Source organism: Desmodus rotundus, chromosome 3 (assembly GCF_022682495.2).
Source record: "Desmodus rotundus isolate HL8 chromosome 3, HLdesRot8A.1, whole genome shotgun sequence".
In the NCBI taxonomy this organism is placed as follows: domain Eukaryota; kingdom Metazoa; phylum Chordata; class Mammalia; order Chiroptera; family Phyllostomidae; genus Desmodus; species Desmodus rotundus.
The window spans coordinates 157307461-157325847 of record NC_071389.1 but is presented as its reverse complement, the minus strand read 5'-3'; the positions used below and the strand labels follow the sequence as shown (position 1 = coordinate 157325847).

At 40.6% G+C, this 18387-nt stretch overlaps 1 protein-coding gene across 2 annotated transcripts in view; it reads left to right on the top strand.

Moving 5' to 3' along the window:
- Positions 1-18387, top strand: part of ANO6 (anoctamin 6) — a 190165-nt gene that overhangs the window by 38210 nt on the left and 133568 nt on the right. Inside the window, exon 2 of one of the 2 annotated variants that reach the window (XM_024575416.4) lies at positions 9394-9453. The exons of the other annotated variant lie outside the window; for it this stretch is intronic. Coding sequence (XP_024431184.2) covers positions 9394-9453 — 60 coding nt within the window. The remainder of the gene's footprint in view (positions 1-9393; positions 9454-18387) is intronic. 2 annotated transcript variants of the gene reach the window in all.

Genomic DNA, 18387 nt, shown 5'->3' with positions numbered 1-18387 from the left:
TCTCCCTCTAAAAATCAAATAATTTAAAAAAATCAATCAATAAATTTACTTATCTAAATAGAAACTCCTGATCTATTCTCAGAGCGGCAAGAGACCTTTGAATATTACATAATCTAAGTAAAGAAATATTCTGAAAACAGCCCTGGCTGGTGTGACTCAGTGTGACTGTGAACCAAAGGTCACAGGTTTGATTCCCAGTCAGGGCACATGCCTGGGTTGTGGGTCAGGTCCCCCGTAGGGGACCTGTGAGAGGCAACCACACATTGATGTTTCTCTCCCTCTCTCCCTCCCTTCCCTCCTCTCTAAAAATAAATAATCTTTAAAAAGAAAAAAGAAAAAAAAAAAACTCTGAAAACCAGTTGGATAAACATTGAAGAGGGATTAAAACTCATGTCTCTTGATTTATTTGGTGGTTACCCCATGACCTGGCCAAGGTTGTCTTAGCCTTTGTTCTTCTCTGTGCAGGAATTCTTTTCTTCATTTCACTTTTAAATTCCCAATTTTATTCTCTGTTGTTGGGTTCTAAGATGTTGTTCATTTTCAGTATTGAATACCGTGCTTGTGCTGGCTGATACCTATTAGCAGTCACCGGGTTACGCTGGTGTGTTTGCATGCCTTGTTTTACCTTGCTCTTCTTGGTCTTTAGCCTACTAGTTTGTTTGTCTGCTGGCTGCTCTCTTTTTCTTGGCCCCATGGATGATTGGAAAGTTTCCGTTGACTCTGGCAAAAGTAATCAGTTGTATATTTTGCTTTCTTTGGATTAATCAGTAATGTCTTATTTTTCTCCCTTTGCCCTCTTTGAGTTACTCCCTTTGGGTAATTTTGTTGGGTTTTGGTTTTTTATTAATTTTAAGAAATAATACTCCCTCCTCTGATACAGTAAATGTGGAAACCCGGTCCAGGGCCAGAGAGGAAACAGTTTTTATTTATTTAATCATTTATTTTTAATTTTTTAATTGTATTTTTCCATTACCATTTAACCTGTTTATACCCCCTACCTTCTGCAATCACCACACTATTGTCCATGTACATGAGTCTTTTGTCCTTTTTGCTCAATCCCTCCACTCCCTAACCTCCACCCTCCCACCGCCCACCAATAGCTGTCATCCTGCTCTCTATCCAAGAGTCTGGCTCTATTTTGCTTGTTAGTTCAGTTTGTTCAGTAGATTCCATATATAAAGCGAAATCATATGGTATTTGTCTCTCTCTGCCTGGCTTATTTCACTTAGCATAATGTTCAGGTCCATCTGTACTGTTGTAAAAGGTAACATTTTCTTTTTTATGGCCAAGTAGTATTCCATTGTGTAAATGTCCCACAGTTGTTTTATCCACTCCTCTGTTGATGGACACTGGGCACTCAGCTATTGTAAGTAACACTGCAATGATTATTGGGGTGCTTATGTTCTTTTAAATTAGTGTTTTGGGGTTTTTTTAGCTATGTTCCCAGAAGTGGAATCACTAGGTCAAAAGGTAGATCCATTTTGAATTTTTTGAGGTATCTCCGTACTGCTTTCCATAGTCATTGTACCAGTCTGCACTCCCACCAACAGTGCAAAAGGGTTCCCTCTTCTCCACATCCTCGCCAGCACTTCTTGTTTGTTGTTTTATTGATGATAGCCATTAGAAGTTGGTTTAGTTTCATCTTTCTGCATGTATCTGTCCAATTTTCCCAACACCATTTATTGAATAAACTGTCTTTAGCCCGTTGTATGTGCTTGCTCTCTGTAGAGTATCAATTGAATATAAATATGTGGGTTTATTTCTGGCTCTATATTCTGTTCCATTGATCTATGTGTCTGTTTTATGCCAGTACCATGCTATTTTGATTACGGTGGCCTTATAGTATAGTTTCATATTAGGTAGTGTGATTCTTTGTTTTTCTTTCTCAGGATCTCTGTTGCTACGCTGGGCCTTTTGTGGTTTCATATAAATTTTTGAAATATTCTAGTTCTTGCAAATACGACATTGGTATCTTGATAGGAATGGCATGGAATCTGTAGATTGCTTTGGGTAGTATGGACACTTTAATGATGTTAATTCTTCCTATCTATTAACACGGTATGTGCTTCCACTTATTTCTATCTTCTTTAATTTCTTTCTTCAGTGTCTTAAAATTTTCCAAGTAGAGGTCTTTTACATCCTTGGTTAGGTTTATTCCTAGGTATTTTATTCTTTTTGAAGCAATTGTGAATGGGATTGTTTTCTTCATTTCCCTTTCTGTTAGTTCATTATTGGCATATTAAAAAAAATGCAACTGATTTCTGAGGGATAGTTCCCAAGCTCATCTTACAAGGCCAGCATTATCCTAATTATAAAACCAGATAAAGACACTGCAGAAAAAGAAAATTACAGGCCAATATCCTTGATGAACATAGATGCTAAAACCTTCAACGAAATAATAGCAAACAATACAGCAATGCATCGAAAGATCATACGCCATGATCAAGTGGGACTTTTTCCAGGAATGCAAGGTTGGTAGAACATTTGCAAATTAATAAATGTGATTCTCCACATAAACAAAATGAAGGATAAAAACCACATTATATTAATAGGTGCAGAAAAGCATTTGTTAAAATCCAGCACCCATTTATGATAAAAACTCTCAGCGAAGTGAGAATACAGGGAACATACCTAAACATATAAAGGCCATACATGACAAACCCACTGCCAGCATCATTCTCAACAGGCAAAAACTACAAGCATTCCCCTTTAAGATTGGGTACAAGACAGGGATGTCCACTTTCACCTCTTTTATTCAACATGGTGCTGGAAGTCCTAGCCACAGCAATCAGACAAGAAGAAATAAAAGGCATCCAAATTGGAAAGGAAGAAGTGAAACTGTCTTTATTTGCAGGTGACATGATACTGTACATAGAGAACCCCAAAGACTCCACCAAGAAACTACTGGAACTGATCAATGAATGCAGTGAAGGACCAGGAAACTTTTAAAGTGAGTCATTGATGTTGAGAATAGGAATATTATCTCAGATTTCGGATATATTAATTTCATTATGGCTGGTAGGTAACTGTTACTGGTAAAGCTTTACCATGTGTACACATGTGTATAATTATGTAAATGTGCATAAACTTTTTTTATGTATAATGACTCTTCCTTCTGAGGTCAAATTTACAAAACACTGCTTTGTGTTAGACAAAGTGCTATTACCTTCAGTAAACTTTATGTCTACACAGTGACTCTAAATACAGGACCATGGGTCTCCTGATAATGACTAGATAAAGGAACTTAAAAAGCAGAGCACCAAATTTGTTCTGAGGCTGTCATCCCCAATATGAAGTGACTATTAGGCAGTTGAAAAATCCTATAGCTTAGATACTGTATAAATTTCTGGTAATCAGTATCTTGAAATACTTCACAGAGTTTTCAGGTCCTTTCATTTATGAGAGGAAGTAACAATTCTTCATTTATCTTAAATCTTTTATGTTGACGATTTTATCCTTAATTAACAAGGCATTGGCATTTTCACTGTGCAAATGGTTTTCCTGGATCTATAGCTTAGTCTGTTAATGTAGCATTTTAAAACTGATTAGTACTAGCATGGATAGTTATTTTTATACAAAATCAACTTAAAAATTGATTTTGGAGTGTCTTAATTTTGAAGATCATATCAGACATCTGTGCTTCCTGTGTTGGGTCTACTCTATCAAAGTATTAACTTTTGGAGATCTAAGGAATAAATATAGCACACTCCACTTCCAAGAAAGGTGGATAGCCATTGCCATTCCCTGTTTGGGACTTGAGGAAAGCCCAAAGGGGCGCACTCTGGCTATTACAATAATAACAGTTACATTTTCTTAGGTGCTTACTATTAGGCCATATGTAAAGTCCCATTTAGTATCCCTAACAGCCCTACTAAGATAGATTAGGGTGATGCCCATTTTGCAGATTAGGAAGCTGAGAGTTTTCTCAATTAAACATTTTCTGATTGACCTCCTGATGCCCCTCGATCGATTGATTCTTGCTGTTCCTGTCAGCTCTGGTCCATTCTGTACATCACTACTGGTCCCACCCCTGTTCTTTACAACATTCTCCTTCAGAAGCACTTTAGAAGACTCCATCCGCATAGGGCTAAAGCCCACACTTCACTGTACACAGATTGGCCCCATTTCTTAAACCTTACTTCCCACAACCTCCTTACCAGAACTTGCTGTACATACCTACCCCAAGGTGACCCAGCCTGTTCCCCTGCCCCAGCCTTGGCAAATGCCGACTCTTTGCCAGGCGCTCTGAAGTGAGAATCTGAAGTACACAGTTCCTGCCTTCGAAACTTTATAGTTAGTGGCAAGACAAACCTGGGCATAAATCACTTCTCTTTACATTGTTATTACAATATTATTGACTGTATTTTGTATGCTGTGCTTTACATGACTGTGACTATTTTGTAACTACCAATCTGTGCTTCTCAATCCCTTCATCTTTTCACCCAGTCCCCCACCCCCTCAACCCTTCAGCAGCCATCAGTTTGATCTCCATCTATGAGTCTGTTTCTGTTGTTTGTTTGTTTATAGTATTCTTTAGATTCCATATGTAACTGAAATCATATGGTGTTTGTCTCTTGACTCACTTCACTTAGCATAATATCCTCTAGGTCCATCCATGCTGTAACAAATGGTAAGATTTTGTTCTTTTTCTATAGCCAAGTAACATCCCATTGTGTATATGTACCACACCTTTTTTATCCACTCATCTATCGATGGGCACCTGGGTTGCTTCCACAGCTTGGTTATTGTAAGTAATGCTGCAGTGAACATAGGTTAGGGGTGCATAGATTCTTTTGAATTAGTGTTTTGGTTTTCTTTGGATATATACACAAAATTGGAATTGGTAGGTTATGGGGCAGTACCAGTTTTAGCTTTTTGAGGAAACTTTATCCTGTTTTCCACAGTGGCTGTACCAGTTTGCATTCCCACCAACAGTACATGAGGGTTCCCTTTTCTTCACATCCTTGCAAATGCTTGTTGTTTGTTGATTTATTGATGATAGCCATTCTGACAGGTGTGAGGTGATACCTGATTGTGATTTTAATTTGCATTTCTCTGATTAACATATTAAACATGTTACTATGTCTTCTCTAATAAACATTAAAAGATGTCTATTGGCCATCTTTAATCCTCTTTGGAGAAGTGTCTGTTTAGGTCTTTCTTCATATTTTTAATTGGGGTGTTTTTTGTGTGTGTGTGTGTGTGTTGAGTTGTATGAGTTCTTTATAAATTGCGGATATTAGCCCCTTATCAGATGTATCGTTGGTGAATATGTTTTCCCATTCAGTAGATTGCCTTTTCATTTTCTTGATGGTTTCCTTTGCAGCAAAAACTTTTAGGGGGAACACTTTGTAAAGTATATAATTTTCTAGCCACTATGCTGGATACGTGAAACTAATACAAAATAATATTGAATATAAGCTGTAATGGAAAAAAATAATTTAAAAAACTTTAATTAAAAATTGAATGAGATGTTCAATAAAAATGGGTTCAAAAAGAAAAGGAATGATACAAAATTTCTATTAAAATAATCTTATTTACATATTTTTAAAAAACCACTTCTTTGCATTTAAATACCTAATTCCAGGTTGGCTTAGAGCTCTTGCCCTCGGTGAGACTGTCTCCAGTCATTCGAGGCACAAGTGATGCTGCCTTCTTGTGAATGCAGCCTGAGCTGACTATCAAATATTTATCTTCAAGTTTTTACCTTCTTTTCTTGTGATTGGATCTTAACCCACTTTCAGGTTACAGACTTCATAGGCAGAGTCAGGATTTTAACGTGTCTTTGATCTCTAAACTCTAATATTTAAAGGGAAGGTTGGTTAATTGGTAAAAATCTGTAAAATTTTATAAAGAAAATTTTATAAAGAAAAAGTACCATACTTTTAATATATTGTATTGTGTTCTGAAACCAACATGTATTAAAGTATAAAAATTAGTTTGGCACATGGGTATGACATATCATTTGTTATTCTGAATTTTTAAACCCTAGTGCCAAGTCTTTTTTTTTCAAATCAAATTAATAATATTACTGTGACACCTTCCTTTCCATTAGTTATCAGCACAGGAAGAAAGCCTTTTGCATATAAGCCAAGCCTTAAAAAAGACACTAATAAATAAAATATCCTGGGCTCTAGTCCTTCAAGTTGTGTGATTTGTTAAAATTACCTTAAAAAATTAATGGTGCGAGCAGAAAGAGTCCTGAGTCAGGAAGTAGGAGCCTGTTTTAGTTCCTGCTCCAGTCACTTAATGGGTGACCCTGACGTAGTCGGAAGCACCGTGAGCTCCAGGTTGGCTTCACTTGCCCGGTGAAGCCATCCACCTCACAGCAGACGTAGTGGGGTTTTGACCCACCAAAGACTTCTGTGGGTGCCTCTCCATGTTGTTAGATGAATTGTATCTATGTATTTATTTATATGTTGTGTTAATTTGGTAGGACTGCCATAACAAAACACTCACAAACTGGGTGGCTTAAACAACAGAAATTTATTCTCCCGGCATTCTTGAGGTGTTAAGTCCAAGGTGTTGGCGTATTTGGTTTCTTCGGAGCCCTCTTTCCTGGGCTCGCATGTGCCACCCTCTTGCCGTGTCCTCACATGATTTCTCCTGTGTGTGCACATCCCTAGCATCTTTCCGTGTGTCCGTATTTCGCATTCTTATAAGGACACCAGTCTGACTGGATTAGGGCCCACTCTAACGGTTTTATTTTAATATCATCACCTCTTTGAAGGCCTTATCTCCAAATATAGTTGCATTCTGAGGGACTGGCAGTTAGGGCTTCAGCTTTTGAATTTGAGGCGACACAGTTCAGCCTATAACATCTATTTAAAATAACACTCTTTGTTTTAAATTATATGTAGAAAACCTGGTATAAAGGAGAAACCAAAAATAGCCTTCTATACACTTAATGCCTGTTATTAAAAAGGAGAGGGTATAAGTGCATAAAAAGAGAATTCAAACTGTATAAAAGAGTATAAAAGGAAAAAAATACTCTCCTGGCCCCTTCCTTCTTCACTAAGGGAACTTCTTTCAATCCATTTACGTAGATGTTTGCTATATAGACACCAGGTGCCTTTTTTCCCCGTCTTAATGTGTCAGACAGAATACAGACATCTCTGTATCCGCACACACTCTGTACTGGCCTTCTTTCAAAAGGCGACCTAGCGTTCCGTTGTATATGTACCAGATTTTAATTTAATTAGACACTTGTTAATGGACATTTGAGTTGTTTCCAGGGTTCCTCATCTGCCCCCCATCTTCCCCAGCCCCCCATTGCAAGTAATAGAGTTGAACTCCTTTTAAAAACCCACCATGGAAAAAAATAGTGACAAGCCACCTAACAAAAACAACTAGCACCCGATTTTGATGAAGACAGCCTTTGTTTTCCCCTCTTCCGTCTGTTGGTCCTTCTGGAGGTGCTGTGGAAGGTGTGTCCGTCTGTCTTACCTTCCCGAGCCCAACCGTAGGCCAGCGCCTCTCCTTCCTGTCTTCTTTGGCAGCGTCGACCCGACTCAATACAGCAGTTCTCCCTCCTCAGGAAGCAAGGTCTATTCAAATTATTAACAGGCATAGACTGTTTTTAGCTGAATTAAACAATTTTTCTTCTAAGAATTGCTGTTTCCATGCCTATGGCTGCACAGGAATCCTTTCTGGCTGCATCCACCGTTTGGAGAGGGATCAGCTTTCTCATGGACCATGAGCAGCCTTACTGCTAATCAAGACTTGCAGTTGAGACCGGGGTGGCCGGTGCTCACTGGGTTCACAGACCCTCCAAGCTAGGAGTGCAGCTCTGAGATGCAGTGCAGTGAGGAGGCCCCAGGGCTGCTGTTCCCCGGCCCAGCCGCTTAACCGCAGGGATCATCTGCTATTATTCTACAAGCTGTGCCACGATGCAGATATTCTTTGCTGAGGAATTACTTTCATTTCTGAATCATTTTAGGAAATGAGGCAGTCTATCAGAGGTGTTTTTTGGTTTCCATACTCCTGGAGAGTTCATTTACTCCTGGGATTTCTAACCATATGAGAGCAGTGCTTTACTTACCCAGATGTGAGAAGTGTGAACAGTCGTCTTCTAAAGCAGCCCTTACGTCCCTGCAGAATCCATGTGAGAGCCCAGAGGTAGCCTGTGCTCTTATTGACGTAAATATTTCTGAGGCTTTGGTCTCATGATGCCTGTGGAGGTGCTGTGTGTGGGGGCTTTGGTGCAGGAAATGCAATTTAGTAACAGATTTAAAACGTTGTCTGGAGCGTTTCTAATTACTGTTTGTTTAGTTCACCATTGCCTAATAAGTGGATTTAAGTAACCTTGGGGGCAGGGGATGTGATGTTCACGTTATAGTCAGCCATGCAAATCAAATGCTTCTAACTAAGCATTGCATAGGACACACCATGGAGTCAGTTCATAGACCTGTGCCATTGAATTTGAAATTTAGAACTGAGAGCGCTTGGGAATGGGCATCTTCCACCTGTCATTCACCACCATGAATTACGCAAGTGCCCAAAATCAACCCTACTGTGGGGTACAACCCCATTTATACTGGATCAGTGGCCTTTGGTGTTCAGTTCATAAAAATGTATATTAAGGATAAAATTATTTCCTTTACCATATTGCATATATAACTCTAAGCAGTCACATTTCATTAGCATAGTTGAATTAAATCTTAGGGCTTCTCTGGATTAATATGTTAAAAGTCTTTTCAATTGGTTAAAAAAACTATTAATTTAAGATCAGAATGAGAGAGGGAGAACCTATGACCTTCTCTTTGCTTCCTTTTTTCACCCTCCTTCAGTGGCTGTAATAGGAAACTGAAGTGTCCAAAGGGCCTAGAACAGTGGTTCTCAACCTTGGCTGCACCTTGGAATCAGCCTGGGAACTTCAAAAAATACTGATGCCTGGGTCCCAACCCCAGAGATTCTGGTTTGATTGTCTAGAATGCAGCCTGCACTGGGACTTTTAAAAGCTCTGTAGAGGATGTTATTGCGCACTATGAATTGAGAACCACTCACCTAAGATATCTGGGACTTAAGAGGTCATCACCTTCAGTGGCTCTCAGTCTTGGTTACAGACTGGTTTTACCAGTAAAGCTTCTCAAAGAAGCACCGATGCCCTTACAAATTGAAACTGTGTTTCTGGGGGAGGGAGCCAGTATTTTTAGAAAGCTTCTAGATGATTCTTATGCATCGCATGGGTTAAGGTCAACTGACATAATCTTACCATCCCGTATCACAGGTAAGGAACAAGTGAGAGCTAGAAAGGTCGAACGTTGCGGAGGCAGGTCTGGGACTCAGGTCTGGGACTCAGGTCTGATGCCTCCAACCAGTCTCTCTGCTGCCTGACACCGCCTCCTTGTGTTGCATGTCTGTTGTATTTATTACTGCCTCCTCATCCTTCAGGTGATGCTCCTGCCTCCAAGAGGCCTTTACTGAGAACTCACACTCTCCCATCCGGTCTGGGTAAGATGCCCTTTATATCTGAACAACGCCCTTACTTATCTTTCCCCTCGGATGGTCAGCTCCAGGAGGGCAGAGCCCGTATCTTTCTTGTCCTTTCTGTAACTTGCTGGGATGCCACTGAATCACCGATACCATTTATTGTATTGAAATTCTAACTTTTTATTTATCAATTAGTCCACATGGATTGCTAAATTTTAAAAAAAATCCATTCCCGTATGCTAGCTTCTGAAAATAGTTTCTGAAAGCAAAAGTTATTTCTTACCTGTCAACAGCCAAGATCTCACACACAAGGGCTTCCTACCCCTGCCTTCCAGAAGAGGGCTTTTCGGCTGAAAAGAAAAAGAAAAGTTTATCAAGGGGGTTTTGATGACAAAATAATGAAAAGAAAATTTTAGTAACTGTGCTTGTTGCTCAAGATACTTAAAACAACCAGGATCTTTTGAATAACATACTTACAGGTACATATGTCACAAACAAAAGGGAGGGAGTGTGTAGCATTACCTGAGGGTAAAAATCTGCAGAAAAGTAATGCTATTTCATGAAAATATGTGTTAAGGAGTACATGATTTCCTTGACCATATTGCATATATAACTCTGAGCAACCATAGTTGAATTAAATCCTTTTCAGTGGATTTTAAAAACTATTAGTCTGTCATCCCAGTTCACTTAACGTTTTGCCTGGCCGCCAGGGTCTTATTTTTATTTGAAAGTACAGTATTATGTTTACTCTTGTAGCTGTGACAGCAGGCGGATTGCAGCCAGTGCCTCTTCACTTTACAGGTGGCCGTGAAGCTCCACGAAGGAGTAACAGAAAATGCCTCTTTTCTTGTTTGGAGAATTGAGTTCACAGTTTTTGGAGCAAACACTACAAACTTGGCAGTGTTGTAGGGTGGATATGAAGATGTTGCAGACAGGAGAGAATAATGACCAGAGTGTGTGAAAGCATTATGAAGTCTTAATGAGACTGTAGGTTCATGCTTTGTGATTGGGAGTCTTCACGTGCAGGTAGGTGGTCAAGGTGGCAGCGTATAAGTAAAGCTACCACTTACCAGGGGAAATCTTCCTAAAAGAAATATTCTTAAAAACTTCAGGGAAAGCTAAGTCATTGAGCTGGAGGTCCGTGCACAACATTTTTATATCAAAATAACTTTGAACGTAAGACCTGAAGTTGTAAAATTCCTGGAAGAAAAAAGGTGGCAAGCTCCTTGATAGATGTCTTGGCAATGCTTTTTTGAGTGTAACATGAAAAGCAAAAGCAACAAAAGCAAAAATAAATAAGTAGAGCTGCATCATACTACAAAACTTCTGCACAGCAAAGGAATCTAACCTACCAAATGGGAGAAAATATTCACAAATCATCTAGCTGATAAGGGGCTAATCTCTGAAATATATAAAGAACTCATACAATTCAGTAGCAAAAAATGCAATTAAAAATCTGAAGAGACACTCTTTCCAAGAAGACATACAGGTGGCCAACATGGAAAAATGCTCAACGTTGTTAATCATCAGGGAGCTGCAAATCAAAACCACAGTGAGCTATCACCTCACACCTGACAGGATGGCCATTATCAAAAAAACAAGGCATAAGAGTTGACACAGATGTGGAGAAATGCGAACCCTTGTGTACTGTTGGTGGGATTGTAAATTAGTGCAGCCACAATGGAAAAAAGCATGGAGATTTCCTCAGAAAGTTAAAAATAGAACTACCATATGATCCAGCAGTTCCGCTTTTGGGAATTTATTGAAGAAAGCAAAAACACTAACTACAAAAGATACATGAGGTCTGTCTGGAAAGAAGTCCAACCATTGTTAATGTAATGAGAACGGTTTGCGCGACATCAATACAACCTGGCAGCCAAGGAAAGTGGACTGGAATGTGCATGCGTGAACAACAACAACTTTACTAGTCCATGGGGTGGTAGACGCTGTTGAGTGAGCATGTGTACTGTGTGGCCATCACATTTAAAATGACTGAGTGAGTCGTTGCAGCATTATTTACATTATTTAAAAAGCTAAGTGTCTATTAATGGATGAATAAATAAAGAAATATATATATATGTGTATATATATACACACACACACATGCATATATATAATGGAATGTTAGCCATAAAAAAGAATGAAATCTTGCTATTTGTGACAACATGGATGGAACTTGAAGGCATTATGCTAAGTGAAATAAGTCAGAGGAAGACTAATACTGTATGTCTCTTACAATGTGAAAGCTAATAAGCAACAAACCAAGCTTATAGATACAGGGAACAGATCAGTAGTGGCCAGAGGCAGGAGGTGGAGTGTTGGGAGGAGTGGGTGAAGGGGATATAAATTTCTTTTAAAAGTATCTTACAGGTGTATGACATAACAAAAATAACTATTTTGTAAAATAAAGTGCAAAGTGTTCATGATTTTTTTAAAGATAAAATATGAAATTTTAAAGAACCACCTCCTTCCAATGTCTCCTTTTCTGCTACTTGGATGAAAAACTAACAAACCAATAAAAGTTTTTGTTAAGTAACCTATTTCTCTTACACTAATTTCAGAGGCTCAGGAGTGCACTCTGGAAAAGGAGGAGGAGGGAAAGGAAGAAAGTTTATTAGCTAAGTAAGGCACAGTGCTCAGTGGCTTCATTCACGCTGTGCCATGGAATCTGCATGACTACCCTGCACATTAGGCTTCACTCACAGCAATTTTAACATGTGAGGAGGTATACGAGGTCTGTCCTGAAAATGTCCAGCCATTGGTAATAAAACGAGAACGGTTTGCTGGACATTGGTGTAACCCGGAAGCCAAGGAGAGTAGACTGGAACATGCATGCGTGAATATTGACAACTTCACTGTACTAGTCAGAGGGGGCGGTAGGCCTTTGAGTGAGCGTGTGTACTGCATATCCATCACATTCAAAATGAGCATGCAGAGCAATGAATCTGCATCAGATTTTGCATTAAGGGGAACATTCCTCCATGGAAACTATTTGCATGATTCAGAAGGCCACAGCTATGGGCACCTGGTGATTGGCAGCTTCATCATGACAACACACCCACTCATGTATCACATCTCGTGCAGAGTTTTTGGCCAAATATCAAATCACCCAGGTGACTCAGCCCCTCTGCAGCACAGATTTGGTGCCCTGTGACTTCTGGCTTTTCCCCAAACTAAAACCACCTTTGCAAGAAGAGATTTTAGACTGTCAGTGAGATTCAGGAAAATATGACCAGACAGCTGATGGTGATTGGGAGAACTGTGTGAGGTCCTAAGGTGCCTACTTTGAAGGGGACTGAGGCATTATTGTCCTGTGTACAGTGTTTCTTGTATCTTCTTCAATAAATGTCTCTCTTTTTTCATATTACATGGCCAGATACCTTCTGGACAAACCTCATACATGCACCTGTCCACTAGGGAGCAGAACTAAAATTTGAATACAGATCTGTCTCATTCCAGAATCCTTGTATTTTTCACCAAACTTGGCCTTTCCTCTCGTGAGAGTAGAGAGGTCTCTAGAAGAAGTTATTAACTCCGAGTATGTACCATGCTGATAGAAGAGGGCCGATTCTTACCTCCCTTAGACTTGTTATTTAACACCCGTAAATTAATGTTTATAAACTTCTGTCAAACGGTTGAAAGCATTTCTGCATAACGTCCTATAAAGTTCTGACTTTAAAAACGACGTGTTGTTATTGCAGTGGTCCTCCGAGTCCTAGTGATACAGTCATTGTCATGACTTGGAAAGGAGGGAAGGAATAATCAGCAGTGTCCACTTTTGTTCAAAACACCTAGAGCATCACGTAGGACCCTGTGCTCTCTCCAACATCATGCGTTTGACATGGGGGAGACAGCAAAGCAAAATGCTTGATAATTGCACTTTGCTGTGCAGGTGCTGGGTTTGCAATCTCGACTCTGCTGCCCACACTGGCTCTGTGATCTCAGGCAAGAGACCTGAGCTCTTGGTGCATTAGTTCCTCTATAGTAAGATGGGAACAATAATAACTTGATTGTACTTCATTTTAAGAATTGGAATACCATAAAGTGTACCAAGCATTAACATTGTGTACCACAAAGTAAGTGCTCAGGAAATGTTTACCTATTCTTGGCGGATAAAAGCTAGATGCCACATGGCCTGGTGATCCCACTCCCAGGTATTGACTGAAGAGAAATGAAAACCTGTGTTCATCTAAGCCCTTTTAGCAAAAGTTTATAAAAGTTTTCTTCATAATAGCTAAAACCTGGAAGGAACTCAAATATTCATCGAATGGCAAATGGATAAACTGTGGTATATTCATACTACAGAATACTGTTCAGGAGCAAAAAGGAACAAATTACTGATCTGGGCAACACTGTGGGTAGATTTCAAAAGCATTATGCTAAGTAAAAGGAGCCAGATACAAAGGCTCTGTCCTCTTTGATTCCATTTATATGAATGACAGTCTAAAAAGGCAAAACTGTAGGACCGAAATCCTGTCGTTGCTTGCCCAAGACTGCAGTCGGGGAGAAGAGAGTGCCTGCAAGAGGGGACTTTGGGGAGTCGCAGGAATAGAAAGAGTCTATATCTTCATTGTCATGGACCTCACATGATTGTGTTCATTTGTCAAACGCACCGAACCTAACACAGGTAAATTTTCACTGCGTGTTTTAAGTTAAACCCCAATAAATATGATTTTTTTAAGTCAGGTGCTACAACATGAACAAAGACTGGAAGAAAAGTGGAAGAAAATGGGGTTAGAGACAGAAGTTTCAGCAACTGCAGCTGCAGTTCTTTGTTTTCAGTGATTGTCTAAGACAGAAGGAATGGATTCACTAATTTTTCTCTCGCAGGCTGTGACTTAGAAAAATGTAGGGACCTGTGAAATAGTCCTGTCCTGCCCTACCGTATCTGATTCTCGGCTGCGAGCACTGGTCTGCCTCCCATCTCCTGAGCCTGTGCGTGGGGAGCTCTTTCTGTTCTGCAGGCACAGGGCCCTCCTGTGTTGCCTCCTGGGAGAATCGTGCGGGAGGGCTTGCTGGGTGGTAAGGTATTCATGGAAACAGCGTGCTGGTGTTCTAGCTGAACTGAGGGTTACTTTTCCAGATTACTGAGTAGTCTGAGCACACTTACGAGTAAGAATGTCATCTCAGAGCATTGTCCATTCATCATGAGTCACAGAGACCCCTGGCGCTTCCTCTGCAGTTCCTGTCTATCTCAGCAGCCTGGGGCACAGCTGGCCACTCCCTCCTTCCTGAAATTCTTTCATCACTTGGCATCTGTGAGGTACTCCATCTTGCTTCTGCTTACAACTCACTTGTTCTTTCTCAGTCTCCCCTGCTGGATCCTTCTCCTCCTATCCCTGGCCCCTAAACTTTAGAGTGCCAAGGGCTTTGTTCTCTGACCACTTCCCCATCTCCACTCATTCCTGAGATGATCTCATTCATTTCCAGGGCCTTAAGTACCATATATGTTGATGACTTCCACATACTTACCTTCAGACCCTATCTCTCCCTTGCTTTTCAGATGCCCGTTTTCTCTCTCCACTTGGTGGTTTAAAAGACATCTCAAATGTAACATGTCCAAAACCAATTTCTTTTTTTTTATTTTTTTTAATTTTTTTTATTTTTTTATTTTTATTTATTTTTTTTATTGTTATTTAATTACAGTTGTATGCCTTTTCTCCCCATCCCTTCACCCCACCCCAGGTGAACCCACTTCCCTCCCCCCTCTCCACCCTCCCCCTTGGATTTGTTCATGTGTCCTTTATAGTAGTTCCTGTAATCCCCTCTACCCACTGTCCCCGCCCCCACCCCCCCACCCCCGCCCTTGCTATTGTTACATTGTTCTTAACTTCAATGTCTCTGGTTATATTTTGTTTGCTTTTTCCTTCTATTGCTTATGTTCCAGTTAAAGGTGAGATCATATGGTATTTGTCCCTCACTTCCTGGCTTATTTCACTTAGCATAATGCTCTCCAGTTTCATCCATGCTGTTGCAAAGGGTATAAGCTCCTTCTTTCTCTCTGCTGCGTAGAATTCCATTGTGTAAATATACCATAGTTTTTGGATCCACTCGTTTGCTGATGGGCACTTCGGTTGCTTCCAGTACTTGGCTATTGTAAATTGTGCTGCTATGAACATTGGGGTGCACAGATTCTTTTGGATTGGTGTTTCAGTGTTCTTAGGGTATAAACCCAGCAGCGGAATTACTGGGTCAAAGGGCAGTTCCATTTTTAGTTTTCTGAGGAAATTCCATATTGTTTTCCACAGTGGCCTCACCAGTCTGCATTCCCACCAACAGTGCACGAGGGTTCCCTTTTCTCCGCATCCTCTCCAACATTTGTTTGTGGATTTGTTTATGTTGGCCATTCTGACTGGTGTGAGATGATACCTCATTGTGGCAAAACCAATTTCTTGATTTATTTTCTAAACCTGCACTTCTTCCATGGTTCCTTATCTCAGCAGTGACTCCACTAGCTGCTCAGTCCAAAAACCTGGAGCCATCCTTGATTCTTGCCTTTCTCTCACACCTCATATTTGATCCATTAGCATCTATCTGCAATCCAAGCACCCCTAATCTCCCACTCCCACACCTAAATCCCAGCCCTGGCCACCCCTGGTCTTCCTGGAATTTCTGCAGTGGCTTCCTAAGCTGTCTGCCTGTGCCTACCTGTGTACCTCATGGTCTGAGTTCATACAACAGCCACAGCGATTCTTCTGCTTATACTTCTATATACTCCTTGCAACGGCTTCTCTACAAACAGTATAAAGTCCAAACTCTTAGCCACGTACTGTAAGGCCCCTGCTACCTCTCTGTCCCCATCTCTTCCTTCTCTGCCTGTCTCTCAAGGTGCTCCAGCCACACCGACCTCTCACGGTCCCTTGACACACCATCCTCCTGCCTGGAACGCTGTTCTCTTCCTCCTCTCCACCTCCCACTCCCTTCCTGTCTAGAATTCTTATACCTGCATTTCACTCAGTTCTCCTTCAAATGCCACCCTCTCAGAACTGGCATCCCTGACTCACCCATCTGAAATATCACTGTTATTCTCCATCCCCTTAACATGCTTTATTTGACTTCAGAGCATATATCTCCATTTGAAATTAGTACATGTGTATTTGTTTATTGCCTCGGTCCCCTGGTAGATTGTCAGCTCCATAAGGACATTGGTTTGGTGCTCAATGAGTATTTGTTGAGTTGAACAACTGAGAGAATATGTGAGTTAATGCTCTGGTACCCTAACATTAAAAATCAAAGAACCACACACCCTCCTGGACTCTGACATACGTCTCCATCTCTCACCCAATTTCGTTGTCCCTTTTTTAAAAATAAGTTTATTTTATATTTTTTAAAGGATTTTATTTATTTATTTTTAGAGAGAGGGGAAAAGAGGGAAAGAAACATCAATGTGTGGTTGTCTCTTATGCAACCTCTACTGGGGACCTGGCCCACAGCCCAGGCATGTACCCTGACTGGGAATCGAACCTGTGACCCTTTGGTTCACAGGCCGACACTCAATCCACTGAGCCACACGAGTCAGGGCTCATTGTTCCTTTTTAAGGCAGAATTTCTAAAATGTTATCTAGGTGTACTCTAGATATTTATTACTCCTTTACTCTACTTTGTTACAATTTGGTGCCTTTTGCTTTTGTGAAATTTCTCAGGCTCATTCAAGATCTACGTGTTGCTGCTTCTGATAGGTACATTCTTGTCCTGTCTTTCTGAGTCTCTGAGTAGCTTTAAGAACAATTTTCTGTTGCATTTGAAATTCCCTCCTAACTTGGCTTCCCCCTTCCCAGCTAGTCATTCTTGATCCTTTCCTGACATTCCCTTCTTTTTGGGACCTCAGAATACTGAGAAGTGCTCAGGGTGTGGCTTGGGCCTTCTTCCCTCTCCATATTCTCACCTGTTCCCTGGGCTTTAAATACCAGCAGTGATCTGATGGCTCCCCAGTGTGCCTGTGCAGCACTCACCTCTTCTGAGCTCCAGACCCTACATCTACTGCCTCCTCAACATCTCTTTCGATGCCTCATGCCCAAGGAAGGACATTTTTTTTAAAAAAATTAAAAAAAATTTTCAACTACAGTCAACACATAATATTATATTAGTTTCAGGTGTATAACGTAGCAATTAGACATTTATATAACCTACAAAGTGATCACTCTGATAAATCTACTACCAGTCTGACACCATACTTAGTTATTATGTCATCGACCATATTCTTTACGCTGTGCTTTACATCCCTGTGACTGTTTATTTATTTATTTTTATTGCTGTCCAAGTACAGTTGTCTCCATTTTCCCGCCACAGCTGTCCCCCACCCCACCCACCCCCACCTCCCACCTTCAGTCCCGCCCCACTTTGGCTTTGTCCATGTGTCCTTTATATATGTTCCTTGATGACCCTTCCCCTTCTTCTCCCCAGTTATCCCCTCCTCCCTCCGCCCTCTGGTTACTGTCAGTTTGTTCTTTGTTTCAGTGTTTCTGGTTATATTTCGCTTGTTTGTTTTGTTGATTAGGTTTCACTTAAAGGTGAGATTATACAGTATTTGTCTTTCACCACCTGGCTTATTTCACTTAGCATAATGCTCTCCAGTTCCATCCCTGCTGTCACATAAGGTAAGAGCTCCTTTTTGTGTTTCTGCTGCGTAGTATTCCATTGTGTAGATGTACCCTGTGACTTTTTTTTTTATTGTTATTCAATTACAGTTGTATGCCTTTTCTCCCCATCCCTCCACCCCACCCCAGCTGAACCCACCTCCCTCCCCCCTCTCCACCCTCCCCCTTGGTTTTGTCCATGTGTCCTTTATAGTAGTTCCTGTAATCCCCTCTACCCACTGTCCCCGCCCCCACCCCCCCACCCCCGCCCTGGCTATTGTTAGATTGTTCTTAACTTCAATGACTCTGGGTACCCTGTGACTTTTTATAACTGACAGTTTGTACGTTACAATCCCCAAGGAGGAACTCTTGGTTTGCT